Source organism: Etheostoma spectabile, unplaced genomic scaffold, assembly GCF_008692095.1.
Source record: "Etheostoma spectabile isolate EspeVRDwgs_2016 unplaced genomic scaffold, UIUC_Espe_1.0 scaffold273, whole genome shotgun sequence".
In the NCBI taxonomy this organism is placed as follows: domain Eukaryota; kingdom Metazoa; phylum Chordata; class Actinopteri; order Perciformes; family Percidae; genus Etheostoma; species Etheostoma spectabile.
Window position 1 is genome coordinate 1,396,514 of NW_022605577.1, and position 15,736 is coordinate 1,412,249.

General features: G+C 41.9%; 1 protein-coding gene across 3 annotated transcripts in view; it reads right to left on the reverse strand.

The window, feature by feature from the left end:
* Window positions 1-15,736, reverse strand: part of fmr1 (fragile X messenger ribonucleoprotein 1) — a 47,871-nt gene that overhangs the window by 19,557 nt on the left and 12,578 nt on the right. The window contains exons 5-15 of one of the 3 annotated variants that reach the window (XM_032510863.1): window positions 15,070-15,218; window positions 14,300-14,393; window positions 13,944-14,060; window positions 13,221-13,391; window positions 12,529-12,607; window positions 12,269-12,396; window positions 11,941-12,027; window positions 11,193-11,442; window positions 10,552-10,752; window positions 7,879-7,958; window positions 2,338-2,578 (exon numbers count right to left, since the gene is read on the reverse strand). In XM_032510863.1, the coding sequence (XP_032366754.1) occupies window positions 2,384-2,578; window positions 7,879-7,958; window positions 10,552-10,752; window positions 11,193-11,442; window positions 11,941-12,027; window positions 12,269-12,396; window positions 12,529-12,607; window positions 13,221-13,391; window positions 13,944-14,060; window positions 14,300-14,393; window positions 15,070-15,218 (1,551 nt within the window). In that variant the 3' untranslated portion in view covers window positions 2,338-2,383. Of the gene's footprint in view, window positions 1-518; window positions 2,579-7,583; window positions 7,705-7,878; window positions 7,959-10,551; window positions 10,753-11,192; window positions 11,443-11,940; window positions 12,028-12,268; window positions 12,397-12,528; window positions 12,608-13,220; window positions 13,392-13,943; window positions 14,061-14,299; window positions 14,394-15,069; window positions 15,219-15,736 lie in introns of those variants that run through there. The other 2 variants (XM_032510862.1, XM_032510864.1) reach the window with 2 other exon arrangements.

The following is a 15,736-nucleotide window of genomic DNA, read 5'->3' on the forward strand; positions in this document are numbered from 1 at the left end:
GGGTTACATTGGGTTAAACAGACAGTATAAAAAATATTCAGGTGCTTCTCAGAATGGGCCCAATTCACAGAAATTGAGGAGCATAAATCCAAGGCACTAAGATTAAAAGAAGCCTGACCCAACACCCTTTGCTCTTTATCCAGAACAGGGATTTCACAAAGGAGGCTTAGAAAACTGGACTTTATGAATATCTTGCTTCAATTACACCAGAATTTATGCTCTTAGCTTAGAGCGCTTTCACTAAATTTCACTGTAAATCTGTCGGGTGGCATGTGCAGTCCTGCATTTTAAATGCACAATTCAAATTATGCATGTCAAAAATGCATTGCACCCTTCATGGTTGCAAAATAAGACCGGATTTTGTGGTATAGGAAGGTTACAATTTGTTGTATCGAAGTTAGAATTCAGATTCTCTCCTTCCTATAATTTACAAAATAACAAAAATGAAATAGGACTAATACACAAAAATGTTTAAGTCAGAGGAGCAGGCCCTGAATAAGTTGGAAAACCAGGAAGAATAAAACTTACAGCAAATTTTTATTTTGTCAAGGTATCAACGAAATGTTGTTTCTTCTACATTAATACTTCAAACAGGATTTCTAAATGCGAAACAAAAAAAAGGTTAAATACAAAGGTTTTCATAAATTAAAGAAAAGCTCATGTAATCAGGTTCTACATTCACGATGTTGCCGCCTTATTCCCGCAAGCTAACCACCAGGTTTGACTGAAAGCAAAAGTAACTGTAATAATTTCACCGGCATCCTCCGAGAGTTTTTTGTTGAGTGAGGAACTAAGCAAAGTAAGTCTGGCTTCCAGACTAAGCCCTCTCTGTGAAATAGCCCACTGTTGAGGTTGAAAAGGCTCTCACCAGTCTGGTACAGGATGTGTAAACCGGTCTATGAGATAAAGGAGTATTGGGAGAATCATAAAAAACGTCCAATGCAACTGACAGTTGTAAAGACAGTTTGCCCAGTAGCTGTCCTTACAGCATGTCAGAAGCTGCTGCTGACAGGTGGTTTGGAGGTTAAAGATGGCCGAGCAGAGCGGTGAGGACCGAATGGACTGAGCGCTTCAGTAGTGCTCAAGTGTCCCTTGCGTCTTGCTTTTAAATGTGGATTCCCAGTCACTGTTGGCCTAATCATTTTTCCATTTTCACACGCGATCCATTTTGAAAAATAACAGCAGTGCATGACATGTTGTACCCTGTTCGAGACTCTTAGGAGGTAAGCTAGTTAATGTTTGCATCAGAGTGCCTCAGATTTATGTTTCCCCATTGGTAAGTCTAATATCTTGTTGAATTCATGCCTGGTCTGACAGTCCAAAAGACTGAACGAATGTTACATCATCTTATCAGGAGGAAACGAAACACAGGTGACTTAAAACGACGAGGTAAGTAATGTTGGCAATTCCATGCCCATGCACGCCCGTTCGCACTTCATCCCGAAACTCCTCTCCACTTTGCTGATCCCAAAGGCAGGTTTTGACTTGTCAAAATGGGGACCAGGGTTCAAATGACTATCCCAAAACAAAGTGCCCTCTGCAACCGCATTCTCCCAGCCTGAAAGCTCTATGTTTTTCTCACATGTGAAAAAAGATGTCGCATTATAGAATGAAGTTCAAAAGTCTCTGTGGCGATGCACCCGAAAGACGCTAAATGACTCAGTATAGGCCTAGTGATGTTAGAAACGCAATGCTGTGGGCAGCTGACTCCCAAGTGTTGGGTTTTGAGGCTTTTAGACCACCCCAAAAAACAACAACTGTGCTGTCAGATCATCTCTACATTAAACATCTGCAGTAAAAAATGTGTTTAAAGCGTACAGCAGGAGGGAGGGAACACATATTTCATATTTCAAAGTGTCCATGTCAACCAAGTATTCCCTTGATTTGTTCTGGTGTGAGCAAGTCCAAACAGGGCAGTAGGAAAAAGAATGAAATCATCCAATTTAGTTAAAAAAAGAGCAGAAAATCATTTGCCTTTGATGTGTAGGGGAGCATGTTTTGGGGGTAATGCCTCTGTAAGAGATGAGCTTTAGTCAAATCCCTCCTCTTCTTTTCCTCAATGTCCAAAAAAGTACGGTTTCTTTTATTTGGCACTCCAGAGAAGAGCAGGAGATGCCTGAAGAGTCAGGAACAAACCAGACCAGTACAATCAACAGACCTCAACAGAGCAGACCAGCAGATACCAGACTGTCTCTGGTCTATGACGGCACTACATTACACTCCTCCATGCTGATGAAATACGTGTATTTGTGTGTTTGACAAAAACAGTGAAAGAAAAAGCGAGAGAGATTCTAACATGTTTATGACAGGTTGCCTGTGTGTGTGTGTGTGTGTACGTGTGTGTGTGTGTGTGACTAAGCGAGACAGTCCTCCAGTGGTGTATCTACGACACTCCGTTCACCAGCAGAGGAGCGTCCTGTTTGTCTTTCTTCATCCCTCGGTCTCTGATGGGTCTCGGATGGTAATGGCGAGATGGGCCCTCGCCGCCGGCACCGCCGCCGCCCTGGGATGAGGAAGGCCCTCCTCCCCGCCCCCCCGAGGAGTGCTGCACGCTGCGCTCGTTGCCGTCCACACGAATCTGCGGGGAAAAGAAATAAGCACACACTTCACAGCTGCAAATGGAAATAGGATCAAATGCATGTTCACTGGTGAAATGGGACACTGGGTGAGAGCTGGGCCCGTTTTTATCAAGCGTCTCCTTGGAATCAGCAGAAAGTTAACACTTAAATAAAGAGTAGGACAGAGATTTTTTATTAACCCTTGTGTTGTGTTCCCGTCCCAAAAATAAACACTTTTGTTGATGCTTTTCATCAATGTTTTTAACTTTTTCTTACGTTTTTGTCTTTTTTTTACGTTTAACACTACATAACACTAACTTATTAACTTTAGTTTTACAGTTATTTTGGAATTTATGGTCAATAAACCTCCTTAATAGGAAATTATACCTAATGTTTGAGTTATAAAAGCAGAAATTGAGAATTATTTAGACTAAAATTAAAGGAATGGATGTTGATGAATAATCACAGACTGAATTATGTCAACTTTTTCTCAATACTATTTCAAAACCACTTTAATTGTTTTTCTCCAAATACTATAAAACTGAATAAGACGCCCCAAAATTAATGAAGGTAGAGATCTGTACTTGCCAAAGAGCGTTGTGTGGAATCAATCATGTTATTTTGGGTAGTTAAAAAGAACGATGATATAGGCAAAATGGGTCAATTTGACCCGAGGACAACATGAGGGTTAAAGCTTCCTACTGACTTTCAGCGTGGGAGCTCCAGAGAGCAAGCGCCCTATTTTAACAATCTAAGCGCGTGAAGCGCCTGGCGCAGGTACGTTAAGGGCGTGTACGAACCCACTTTGCCAGTTTAATGGCTGAAAAAAGGGTTTGTGCACCAGGCGCATGGTTCAAAAGGGCTGTTCTCAGTGTCTTCATTAATCGTAGGTGTGTTTTGGACGTGACATTCAATAAACTAGTCAGAGTGTCATCTCCCATTCCATTTAAATGCCGACGTGTTTGTAACATGGCGCATTGCTATTATGATGGCAGATTTGCTGAGCAGGAAGGAGAGATTTTCAGGAGAAGAAAGTGATCTGATCGTGGGTGAAGTGAAAGCGTGCGAGCAGAGTATATATGGCACGAGCACTATGAACTCCCCGAGGTGAAGCCAGCGTTAAAATAACAATGAAATGCTGCGTTAAGGCCATTTTATTCGTCTGTGGAGGCTGAAGGCAGAGCTTTCGCCGTAGCCTACATAAGTAGCCTGAAGTTAATACTTAAACCGGCGTGTGTGTGTGGGGAGTGGGTGATAAAGCGAAGGCAGTTAGCTTCGGAGCGAGTAGAGTCTCTAGAGTCATAGTGAGAGAAACAGTGAGAAAAAGTGTCTCCCCTGTGCTTTCTGACCAAGGTGAGACATCTATAGCAGGTAAAGTTAACCCTTGATTTCATGTTGATTACGGAGAAGAAGAACCAGGAAATGAGGTGGGGCGGGAATGTAACGCTACAAAGCCACGGCCAAACGAAGTGCGTCTCTGCGATGTGGTTACAGTTTTGTAAAGGATAGGCTACGGCGTAGGGTCGGGCGTAGGTTTGTGTCTTCACGTACCTACAGTGGATATAAAAAGTCTACACACCCCGGTAAAATGCCAGGTTTTTGTGATGTAAAAAAATGAGACAAAGATAAGTCATGTGAGAACTTTTTCTACCTTTAAAGTGCCCTATAACGTGAACAATTCAATTGAAAAACAAATTTTCTTTGAGTTGGGAAATTTAAAAATAAAACGTAGAATAACCTGGTTGCAGAAGTGTGCACACCCTTAAACTAATACTTTGTTGAAGCACTCAGTCTTTTTGGGTAGGAGTCTATTAGCATGGCACATCTTGACGTTTGCAAAAGTGCTCCAAATGCGTCATATTACGAGGACATATACTGTGCACAGCCCTCAAAAGATCACCCCACAGATGTTCAACTGGATTCAGGTCTGGGCTCTGGCTGGGCCATTCCAAAACCTTCATCTTCTTTTGGTGAAGCCATGCTTTTGTGGATTTGGATGTGTGCTCTGGGTCGTTAAACAGTTAAACGGTGAACTTCATCTTTATCTTTCTAATGGAAGCCAAAAGGTTTTGTGCCAAAAAGGTTTTGTCTGGTATTTGGAACTGTTCATAATCCCCTCCACCCTGTCTAAGGCCCTGGTTCCAGCTGAAGAAAAAATGCCCCAAAGCCTGATGCTGCCACCACCATGCCTCACTGTGGGCATGGTGTTCTTTGGGTGATGTGCAATGTTGTTTTTGCACCAAACATTTCTTTTGGAATTATGGCCAAAAAGTTCAACCTTGGTTTCATCAGACCAGAACACATCTTCATGTTGCTGTAGGCCTCTTGGAAGCCTCCCTTAGCAGTTTTCTTCTCGTCTTTTCATCAATTTTGAAGGGGCACCCAGTTCTTGGTAATGTCTCTGTTGTGCCATATTTTCCCCACTTGATGATGACTGTCTTCACTGTGTTCCATGGTATATTTAATGCTTTGGAAATTCTTTTGACTGATATCTTTCAACAATGAGATCCCTCTGATGGTTTGGAAGCTCTCTGCAGCCCATGGCTTTTGCTCTGAGATGCAACTAAGGAAATATCATGACAATCCTCCTTTGGGATGAATCAGTCACTTAGTCACTTTAAATGATGGCAGGTGTGTAATGACTTCTGTTTTATTTATGCTAAAGGTCTTTTTATAGCTAAACGTTTATAATTGGTATTTTTATACTGTTTTTTCTATACCTTGTTACTCTCTATTCAAATGTATTGTAAGCTGCTGGAAATTCAATTTCCTTGCGGGAGTCATCACAAAAGGATCAATAAAGAGAAGTCTGAGTTAAATGAATACATTCCAATGTAACTGTTGCAGTTTTGACTGATGAAGCAAAGTTAGTGGTATCAACAGCCTATATTTGGTGATGTGCTATATCACAAAGGAATCTACTCGCAGAGCAACAAAAAATTACAGGTCCCTGGAGGTGCACACTTTTTTCACAAGTGGCTTTGTGGGAGTGGTTTTACATCACCAAATATCTGGGAACGACATTTGTTTATGTCATTGTGATGTGAAGCCATCTTGGAGGGTTACTGCCCTAAACAAAGCCCCCCTCAGACCTGAGTTACAGCAAGACAACACCTGCTCTGCAGTCTATTCTGCAGTATATCAAACTTAAAGGAACACAAAGATTTATTTGGACTTTAGCTTATTCACCATATCCCCCAGAGTTAGATATATCCATACTTTGACTTCTGAGAATAGATGGAGCCGGTTACCTCCAGGATCGGTGCTGAGCTAGGCTAGTGGTGGGTGCGTCAGAGAGTTACGTAACGCATGGAGATGAAGGGTATGTATAAACCGGTTTAACTCCGGGGGATATGGTGAATAAGCTAAAGTCCCAATAAGTCGGCGTATTCCTTTAAGAACAGGATTTTTGACCTATTAAAGGCGCAGAATTCAACTTTTGAGCATTGAACAAAGCAAAAAAAACAATTAAGTAAATATGACAATGGCTAACTACGCTCATTAATTTGAATGGTTTGTTTTCCCTCGCGGCATAAACAGAAATTACGTTTTAATGGGCGTTCCCATTAATGCCAACCAAGTCTATAAAAGAAAACTGATCTGTATGAGACTGGAGGACGCAGTGTCCCTTTAGCTCAATAGGGTACGCCATGTTTCCATGGAAATCATGCTGTTGCAGTCCATAACCCATTTACGAGCCGCAGTTCATCCATTTTGACCACCAGAGACTGTACATTAGCAAGGAAAATGTTGCATAGTAATAGCCAATAAGGAGTTAGCTTTAGCCTAGCCCTAAGCACTCCGTCCTTCTCCTGTCTTTGTTTACAGTCTCAACCCGGCGTACAAGCACTTCCTGTCTGCTGAGCAGGGTTGAAACCCCCGGTCAGCGATGTAGAACTCATTTTTCCCCTGTCTTGCCCCGGGCTCATACAAACAGGACTCAGGTTTTTAATTCAGGACCACACCTGGAGGGATGTTCCTAAACAGCCTCTGCACTGGCTGATTTATTTGCCTATTTACATTAAATGTTCCCTCACTTGGGTGAGAGAGATAGAGATGTGACAGCAGAACGGAGCCCGCTTCAATTAGAACATATGCTGCCATTGCCTGGCCATAAACACACAGTACATCACTTTAAGCATGCTCATTTGGTGTTTGAATGCACAGTTGCAGATCAAATGTTTTAACAAGTCAATGCAATTGTATACATTTATCTCTGCACTGTACTGTATATGATTAATATCGGAGTGCTCCCAATGACTGTTTATCATGGACCTATGTTTGAGTTACTGTCCCTAAGATAACAGCAGATGGGAGACCGTTTCATTTAATATGGAGCGGATGTGATTAAGTTATCAGTGGTAAGCCAATTAAGTTTAAGTTACAGTGAATACTATTAGCAAGTCCTTGCTTGACGGTTCCCTGGTCCCTTTTACAAAATATGTACTTATTTGAAGCTAGGCAATGCTTCTTTTATATAACTGGGTTATTTTAATTGATATTGGTGTGTATATTTAAGGAATATTAACTGTATCTGTCGGACTGAATTGTATCTCATTATATCGTTTCAATATCAAATCGTTCCATATTCAAATGTAAGACCCTGAACCTTATCGTATCCCATGTATCTGGATACAAATCAAATCGTCTTAAAAGGGAGAGATACACACGGCAAATATATATGTTTTTAACAAACTGGTATTGAATCGGTCCTTGGTATTGGTGCATACGCAAGTTCATGTATCGGGAAGGGAAAAAATGGAATCGCAACATCTCTACAACAAAGGTCATCCCAGTCCTGTGGCATGTGTACTGTGGCTTTGCAGGTAACCCTTATCATCAATAAGCTGTTCATGCAGGGAAACATGTTTAAATGAAAGTTTTAGTCCATTCTCTTCACTTGTGCGCTATCGTTGAGGTGCTGTGCGAGCAAAATTTGATTAATTACTGCCAAAATAGTTGCTGCAGAGAAGAAATGGCATGTAATTTCCTCTAATAACTCACACAAAGTCACAAAAAAATGTATCTTTTAATAAGCTCACAGTCATACAGTGCTCCAAATCCTCTCTCCTTTTGTGGATTGTTTGTACATGAAAAGGCCATCTCCTATGGATCTATCTTAAATGCCTGAGATAGAAGTAATTTCCTGGTTTAAGAAAGATGAAGAAGAAACATGCACGCGTTCATTCTTAGTTCTAAAAGTAGGACTGATTATGTGTCAGAAGTTTGGACTGATTCACTACTCCGAGACACAAATGAATGCACACATTTGGAAAAAAAAATATTAATAATCTAAGAGGTGAATGTGTGTGATTGTTACCTGTAGAGTGTCTTCCTGCGCTCTTGTCTTGGGGTCTCTGACATGACGAGGTCTTGGCTCGCTCCACTGCATGTCATCACCTAAATTAGGACAGACAAATCCTGAGTCTTAACTTAACATCCTCGTAAAGGTGAAACAAACAAAAGGGAGAGCAAAAACCACTGACAATGTCACAGCAGTGTTCCCCACACACAGACTAATTTGTGCCGGTGCGCCACACGATCAATGCCGGCCGTCATACATTGCGTTTTGCTTTTAATTTATTTTAACAGTATTTAAAACATGCATTTGTGCAGCTGGACTTCCTTTCCCTGCTCCCCTCCGTCTCTCTGTCACTCTACTGACACCAGGGTGGGAAATTAACTTTTTTTGCCCAAAGATTTTTTGCTTTGATGCCCAATTTTACAAGCCACTTTTCGGGAATTCAAATTTATAAAACAAAGTGCACTAGCATATTTTGAATTGCTTCAGTACATTATTTTGTATTATTAACACATATTTAATCTAAACAAATAAAAAGTGATGTGAAAACAACTGAAAGCCTTGATTGCCACACTCTGCTCCTAGGGGCCCATCTTTGTATGGCAGTGGGTCTTTTATTGCGTCTAATTTAAGGTTATTTGTTCCTCTAACCAACAAATTGTTTTCACTTTCTGACAAAAGTAGGTTCAACAGTAAGTACAGTGCACGGACTGGTGGTCTGTAAGGTAGGCTAAAGGGTTGTGCCGATGGTCGATATCATATCATCGAGAGCCACCATTGTGATGCCACGCCCCCTCACCCCCCCGTCAGACAAGCTACTCCTAGTGCACGGGAAATTGACAACTGCGTTGGTCTTAAACTAGCAAAGACACTTGCGTTGGGCTTTGCGCTGTCCTGGAAGCTACTTCCCCCCCTTACGAGCAACCCATTTGTGATGATAGTCTCTCTCTCTCCCTGTCAGTATAGCAGCTCGCTCTACCTGGCCTAGTAACGTATCAGCATGCGGTAAGGTCATGCTCTGTGCCACAGTTTGGACACAGCAGTCTCGAGCAAGAGACAAAAGGCGTTAACGTGGAACGCTATCATACTTTCCTTTATCCCCTCATTGGACTAACTTTGTGGATACTACTGCGTGCGTGCATCAATAAGTAAGTCTGATGATGATAACGATGACATTGTGTAGGATTTGTGAATGTACGTTAGCAAGAGTCGGCAAATTCACAAGGGTGCAATTTTATGTGTGAGCTAATAATGCCCATCTGTTCACGTGCGCAAGAGTTATGTTTCAGTTTAGTGAATGCGTTATAAAGTGCAAATATAACCGAGAATATAGTTTAATCACAGTACTGATGGTTCATTAGGTTATTACTGTTGCTCTGTTAAAGGCAAACGTTGGGTCTAGACTTTACGGCACTGTAGTTAAGTGAAAATAGGTAAAGTTGTAATGTACTGCCTCTAACAGCAACAGCATGTAATACTGTCTATTTACAGAGGGCATTTAAACATATGTTTGATCAACTGCCAATTTAGGGGACATTGCCCAACCCTAGTAGGCTAAACATTCCCTCGTTTTCCCTTCACCACAATGCGCCACTTGTTCAAAAAGTACCTTTTTTTTTCTTTACTTTGCCCTCTGTCCGCGGCAGGCCTCCTAACACCGGGGATATGCTGCCACATTTTTTGAACCAATGTCACAGACTAGCATATACTGTGGGTGGTATACAAGGCAAAGTCACCCGCCACTTTGAAAAAGTACCCGTCATTGGCTGGTGGCAGGTGCCAATTTCCCACCCTGACAGACACACACATACACAGCCCCTCCCCTCCGTGCCCAGTGTCTGCTCCATGAAAACAGTGTTGCCAGCTTGGCGACTGTCGCTAGATTTAGCAACTTTTCATACCCTCTTAGCGACTTTTTTCACAAAAGCAACTAGCGACAAATCTGGCGACTTTCTGCAAAAAAAAAGTCGCCCGTCTTGTCCAGCCAACATGCAAGGTATTTCTCTCCTGTGGCCGCCAAAACAATTACCTCTCTCTAAATTTGTCTGCGTGTTCTCTGTTTTGTGAGCAGCAGGCCCTCCGCTCCCTGTGTGCGTAGGCATGCCTGTAGAAAGGGGAGAAGGGACAGGGTGCGGGGGCCGGTGTAGGTAGAAGAGACAGCGGGACGCGACGGGAGGAAGACGCAGCTGAGCTGGCCTGGCCTGGCCCTGGGCGAGCCAGCCTTCTTTGAGAATTCTTTATTGATCTTTTTTCCTCCCTTTGTAGAATTTCTTGTTTAACTTTACAGATAAATAATTAAAAGGTATTGAAGTTGTGATTATTTATTCTTTCTATCTACCTTGCTGACACAACCACTAAGCTTTATGCAAATGATTACATAATTATGTCACAAATATGCAAAATAAGCGTATGATGGGCTCTCATTATTGGATTCATTCCCATTCTTCAGAAGATAAGTCAATGAAAAGCCTCTCATGGTATTTATTTCACTCATTTCTTTCGCCATCTTTCTCAATTTAAAAAAAAATCTCAATTCACTACCTTCAAAATCAGATTTATCTCCAGTCAAATGGTAGAAAAACAGCTATTGAGAAAATTGAGCTTTTCCTTTGTAAAGACCTGTCTCCACTCTCCTGAGGAAAATCCTGCATGAGATTGCTGCCAGAAAGATCAACGATAATTACTGCATACCTTTGTAACCCCCTCCTCCTCTTCCTCTCCCCCCTCGTCCACGCAGTCCTCCTCCGCCTGCTCTCCTCCTCCCATCTGTCCGTCTGGGCAGGGTCCCGCCTCCTGTCATCAGCTCCTCGGTGGGGGCCAGCGACCAATCGCTGAGCTCGTCTTTGTGGTCGGACTCCGTCTCTGAAGCGTTGGATGCCTCCGAGTTGGTGCCTGGGGGGGAGGAGTACACGAGTCAAACCTCATTTAAACTGCCTTGGAAAGTTTCATTAAATGATTTATCAGGACTCTCCATTCAGTACTTATAGCCTTGTAGTAGCTGGATGTTTCTTTCCATTGAAATACCAGAAAGCCTAAAAAGTGGGACCACTGTGCACAAAAAGTGATGAAACATGGCTGAAAATAACCTCAATCTAAGCCAGAGAATCAGCTCTTTGGCTTAGTCGTTGTGCCTTTGACATCCAAACCAATGAGAGTACTTATACTCAGACTTGCAACTGCTAAGCACTTGAGTATTTTATATTAACGCTTCAGATAATTAAGTTTAGCTTTTATGCGTACAAGCACAATATTGGAAAAAGATTATGTAAATATAATCAATTTAAAAAGGTTGTAAAGAATTTCCTTGTGGTGTATCATCATTTCAATCGTACCTGAGGCAAAAGCTGCACCTCCTCCTCTTCGCCCTCTGCCACCTCTTCCTCCCCCTGCTCCGTAGGGCTTCCCTCCTCCTCCTCCACCTCCCCCTGCTCCTCTCCCCATGCCCAGCCCCATGCCATTATCGAACACGTAGGTTTTGTCTTTGAGGGTTCGGGGCCCCGTCCCTCCTCCTCCCCCTCCGCCTCCTATCTGTCTCAGCTGCTCGTCGATCTGGAGACGCTCCAGACGAAGCTGATCCACCTCCTGTGGACATGACAAATTAAAAAAAACACATGACAATTAGTATGTTTACACGCACACTGAAAGCCTGGTTTTATTCATATCTCCAAGTAGTGGAAAGCCTCCCAGCGTGTACCGGGGTAACAAGTTTATCAACATAGGTTTATGTAAATGCTTTTTTGGTCAACTTTAACACTGCAGCATCAGTCTGTGAATGGAAGTCACTGTGGATAAAAGCGGCAGCTAAATGAAATGTAAGATAATGTAAAAGCATTAGCTGATTGATTAGCCTCCAGTTAAAATGTCATTCATGTTTATTTCAATGTAACAATTGGGATGAGGATTTTCCGCATTCCTGCACCCTATTTTCGCATCACTCTGGTGAGAAATGGCTTCTAATCTATTACTGTGCTAACTGTAGCAGAAAGCAAAAAAAAGCATGGAGATAATACAATAAAAGGAGCTGGTCTAAAACAAAAACACTTGGTACAGGATGTTGTCTTTACTGGTGATTATACACACCTTAAGGTAGTTGAGGTGATAGTCCAGAAGTACTGTAGCATTGGAGATGCTTTCCTTGGTCCCCACAAATACAAATGGCACCAGTCCCTGTAAGAGAGGATCAGAAGGTTAAAGAAAATTGAAATGCTCTTGTCTTGCATTTGATCTGTTCTCAAATGGTGCATACTAGCAGTAGTAAAGATACATATTTATTATTGGAATCAGAGGTTGATGATCTAAGGGGATGAGGGCTAAGCTTGACTTCAGTAAACAGTTATTAAAAGAAGCCGTAGGCTGTTTGTTGTGTTGTTAAGTAGGCAGAGATGTTGCTAGTTTCCTTCCTACTGACATCGTCTGCTGCTGCTGCTGCGAGTGCTGAGGGCTTTTTGTCATTCTCAGGCTCAATCCGAACCCGGACCACCCCAGACTTATCAACCACTTCCTGGATCAGTTTGCCGTTTTTGCCAATCACCTTCCCTATAAAAGGGCAAAAACATCATCAGTCACAGTCTGCCAGGACTTTAAAGTTCAATAGTCTGGCTTATTCTCCAATAAATTAAAGGTGGCGCATGAATGACCTCATTGTTTCAGTTGAGTGATTTTTCTCACCTACTAAGTTCCGGGGTACTTTGATGACATCTTCAGAGAACTCCAGGAAACTCCTCGCTATACGGACAGCGTCCTGGTCCTGAGAAAAACAACAGGCATAAACCAACATAAACTGCAACTTCTGTCACTTCTTTACCTCCCTCAAGTTCAAAGTTAAAGGCAGGGATGGTAACTATTTCCAATATAGGCTTTTTAAATATGGTTTGAAATGGTCTTTACAGCAATAAATAACTCAACTCATCTGTAGCTGCTGTAATTCTGTAAAAAGACCCAATAAACACTGCCTTGTGGTCCACTTGGAAAGAACCAACGAAAAGCCTCCGTGCCACATTGCACGTACTCTAAACTCAATGTGCGTCACCATCGCCTTGATTACAGTAGTCATGTTTTTTTAAACATTTGGTGTTATAATATTAGGTGTTACCTCAAAGTAAAACTGCGGCCCTTTCTTCGCTCTGCTCTGAAGCAGCGACGCAGCGGTGCTCGTGCGAGTGTGTGTGGACTTTAGAGCCCCGAGGAGATGCTACTTTTGAATCTTGTTAGCTTTTCAACATTACCAACCCTGCCTTTAAGATAACACACAAAAAGCTTTTAAAGTTATTTCCATATGGAAAGTAAACCTCTTAACACTCAGGTCTGTACTAGTAACTCCAGACACGAGATGAACCTATTCATCAGTTTCCTCCTCCTACCTCTCCATATATGTGAAAGGTGCACGTCTCCTCGTCCAGGTCTATGTTAGTGACTCCCGGGACTTTACGTGCTTGCTGAATGTTAGCCCCGTGAGTCCCGATGGCCAGACCCATTAGATCATCCCGAACCACAAACTGTTCATGAAACCGCGACGCCAGCTGCCTGGAACTCTGTAGAAATATAACAAGAGGGACAAACAGGAAAAACATGAACGACTGCCACAGCAGAGTAAATAGGACCAGTGGTGGCGTTAGACTTTGTTGTTGTCCGTCACTTTGGCAGAGAGGGTTGTTAAAATTGTCACAATTTATTATATGGCAGTTTAATTTATTATTATTTTTTTTTAACGATAATACATTTTCATTCAATCATCTATATTTTTTTAATAGTTAAGATAAACAATTAAAGTTAATACATAAGTGACAGCAAAAGCCACTAAAAACACTGTGCCTAAACTGGTAAACACTATATGTAGGTTATCAGTATTGCTTGGTTGTCCTTTATTCTCCACAGCACCCATCCCTCTTTCCGGAGCAGAGGACAGACCGCTGAAGTGTAGGTAAGGTCGTTGTCACCGGTTACAAACAGGCCAAACAAGTTAAGGTACATCACCCTCAGTGTTTTAATCTGTGAAAAACGTTTGGCGGCCTTCAAATTTTTCCATCATTGTTAAAACTATTCCTCTGTGTGTGTGTGTGTGTGTGTTGTGTCTGTGTGTCTACCTCCAGTTGTCTGTTGGCCTCTTCGTTCCTCAGCATGAGTGACAGTTTGGTGCGGAGGCTCCTGAAGTGCATGTCGCTCATCATATTGGCCCGCTTCGTCGTGACCTCATTCACAGACTGCGAGAACAATCAAAGCTTAATTCACACACTGACTCTGGGATATGTTACGGATGTAGGTCATCTACTAAATTATGTCATATTGTTGGAATCATACACAGGGTACTCCAATCAGACTATATCAATGGAAAAGTAACAAATAGGATTGTGTGTATGAAAAGTAATTTAAGCGATGGTTGTTCCTTGTTGTTACCTTTATGTTCTTAAGTAAAAAAAATAATAATATGTGTTGAACAAACCAAAATGACCAGCTGCTTTTTCTCTGAGTCGTAGGTGACATTGAAAGCTCCCACGGCCTTTTTAAAGTCTTTGTGTGCTGATTCCTTGGAGCACCTGTCAACACAGAGTTACACAAATAATTCATGCCAATAATTCAGTACTCTTTACTGAATTTTTAGGGGCACGTGTGCACATAACCAAAGTTGAGACACTGTGCTACTGTAGTCTTCTAATGATCCTTATACAAACATGCGCCTATGTAGCTCAACCACAGCCATTTATTAAAGGCTAATACGGGTCAAATTTTTACATACGCAGGTTTTACCTGTAAATAAAATTTAAAAAAAAAACCTACTGGGGCTAACACCTTGAGTGTTGTGTTATATATACCACCGCTGTCTACTGGCATTAACATTGTCACTTACAAAACACACAGACTGTGGTTCTCTGACAGATTCAGCTACACATCAGCAGGTTTCAAAGTTGCATTCTCCTGACGAGGTACTGAGCCGTGTAGGGAACTGTCACTTGACTAATATCTTTGTTAACGCTAAGCTTGAAGTCTGGGCTTCGATAAAAAACAGCAATTTAATGCTACCGTGGCCCAGCAACTAGTGCAAAAGCGTAATCGCTTTTAAACTGAAATCCCAAACTTTGAAATGTTCCAGTGTTTTTGCTTCTCTTCCCTCAATACAGGGCTCAACTTCTAAGCACAAAACCTGTTGGAATGTATCTAACCCAAAGGTTACGTGTATGTCTTGAGGTGTATTAGAGATCATATCAAACTTACATCTGTCGGAGATCCTCCGGTACATCCAGTCGGATCTTGATGAAGGTGGTTTTGGTGGCTGGTTTATTGGGGTTGACCGGCCGTAACCGCTCCAGCGTCACTATCTCATTTAATGTAGCGTCACATGCCGCGTACTCTATTACGTAAAACTAGAGAAACAGAAAGACAAGGACAATGTCAGTTCCAATTCTGCACGCTGAAAAGCAGAATGTGCGACATCAATGTTGGAGAAAAAACGGTGAATCAATTAATTCACATTATCACTTTTAATTAACAAAGTTAAACTTTACTTTACTCTCTGGAACTGAATTGTGGGTAAAAAACAGAAAGAGATGAAATCAAATGAAATAAAACATCTGCTCCAGATTGATGTTGATTTGGATGATGGTACTGAGTTTACTTCCTGCGTCTCACTGTTGCGATCTGGATCCAAAGATCTACGTTTGACCGAGTGACTAGAAGATTCAATTTAGGTATACTCAGGCTAATTACACTGAGTCCTTTCAAGAACTTATATTTTTCTGGGCATTCTAAAATACATGAAGCAATACTGATTCATTCATATTGACATTGTCACAATACTACTCACTGTTTCCCATTCATAGGTTCTACTTGGGAGCCCTGCCCAGGTTGATTGGGACCCGCCCAGGTAAATACATTTTTCTTC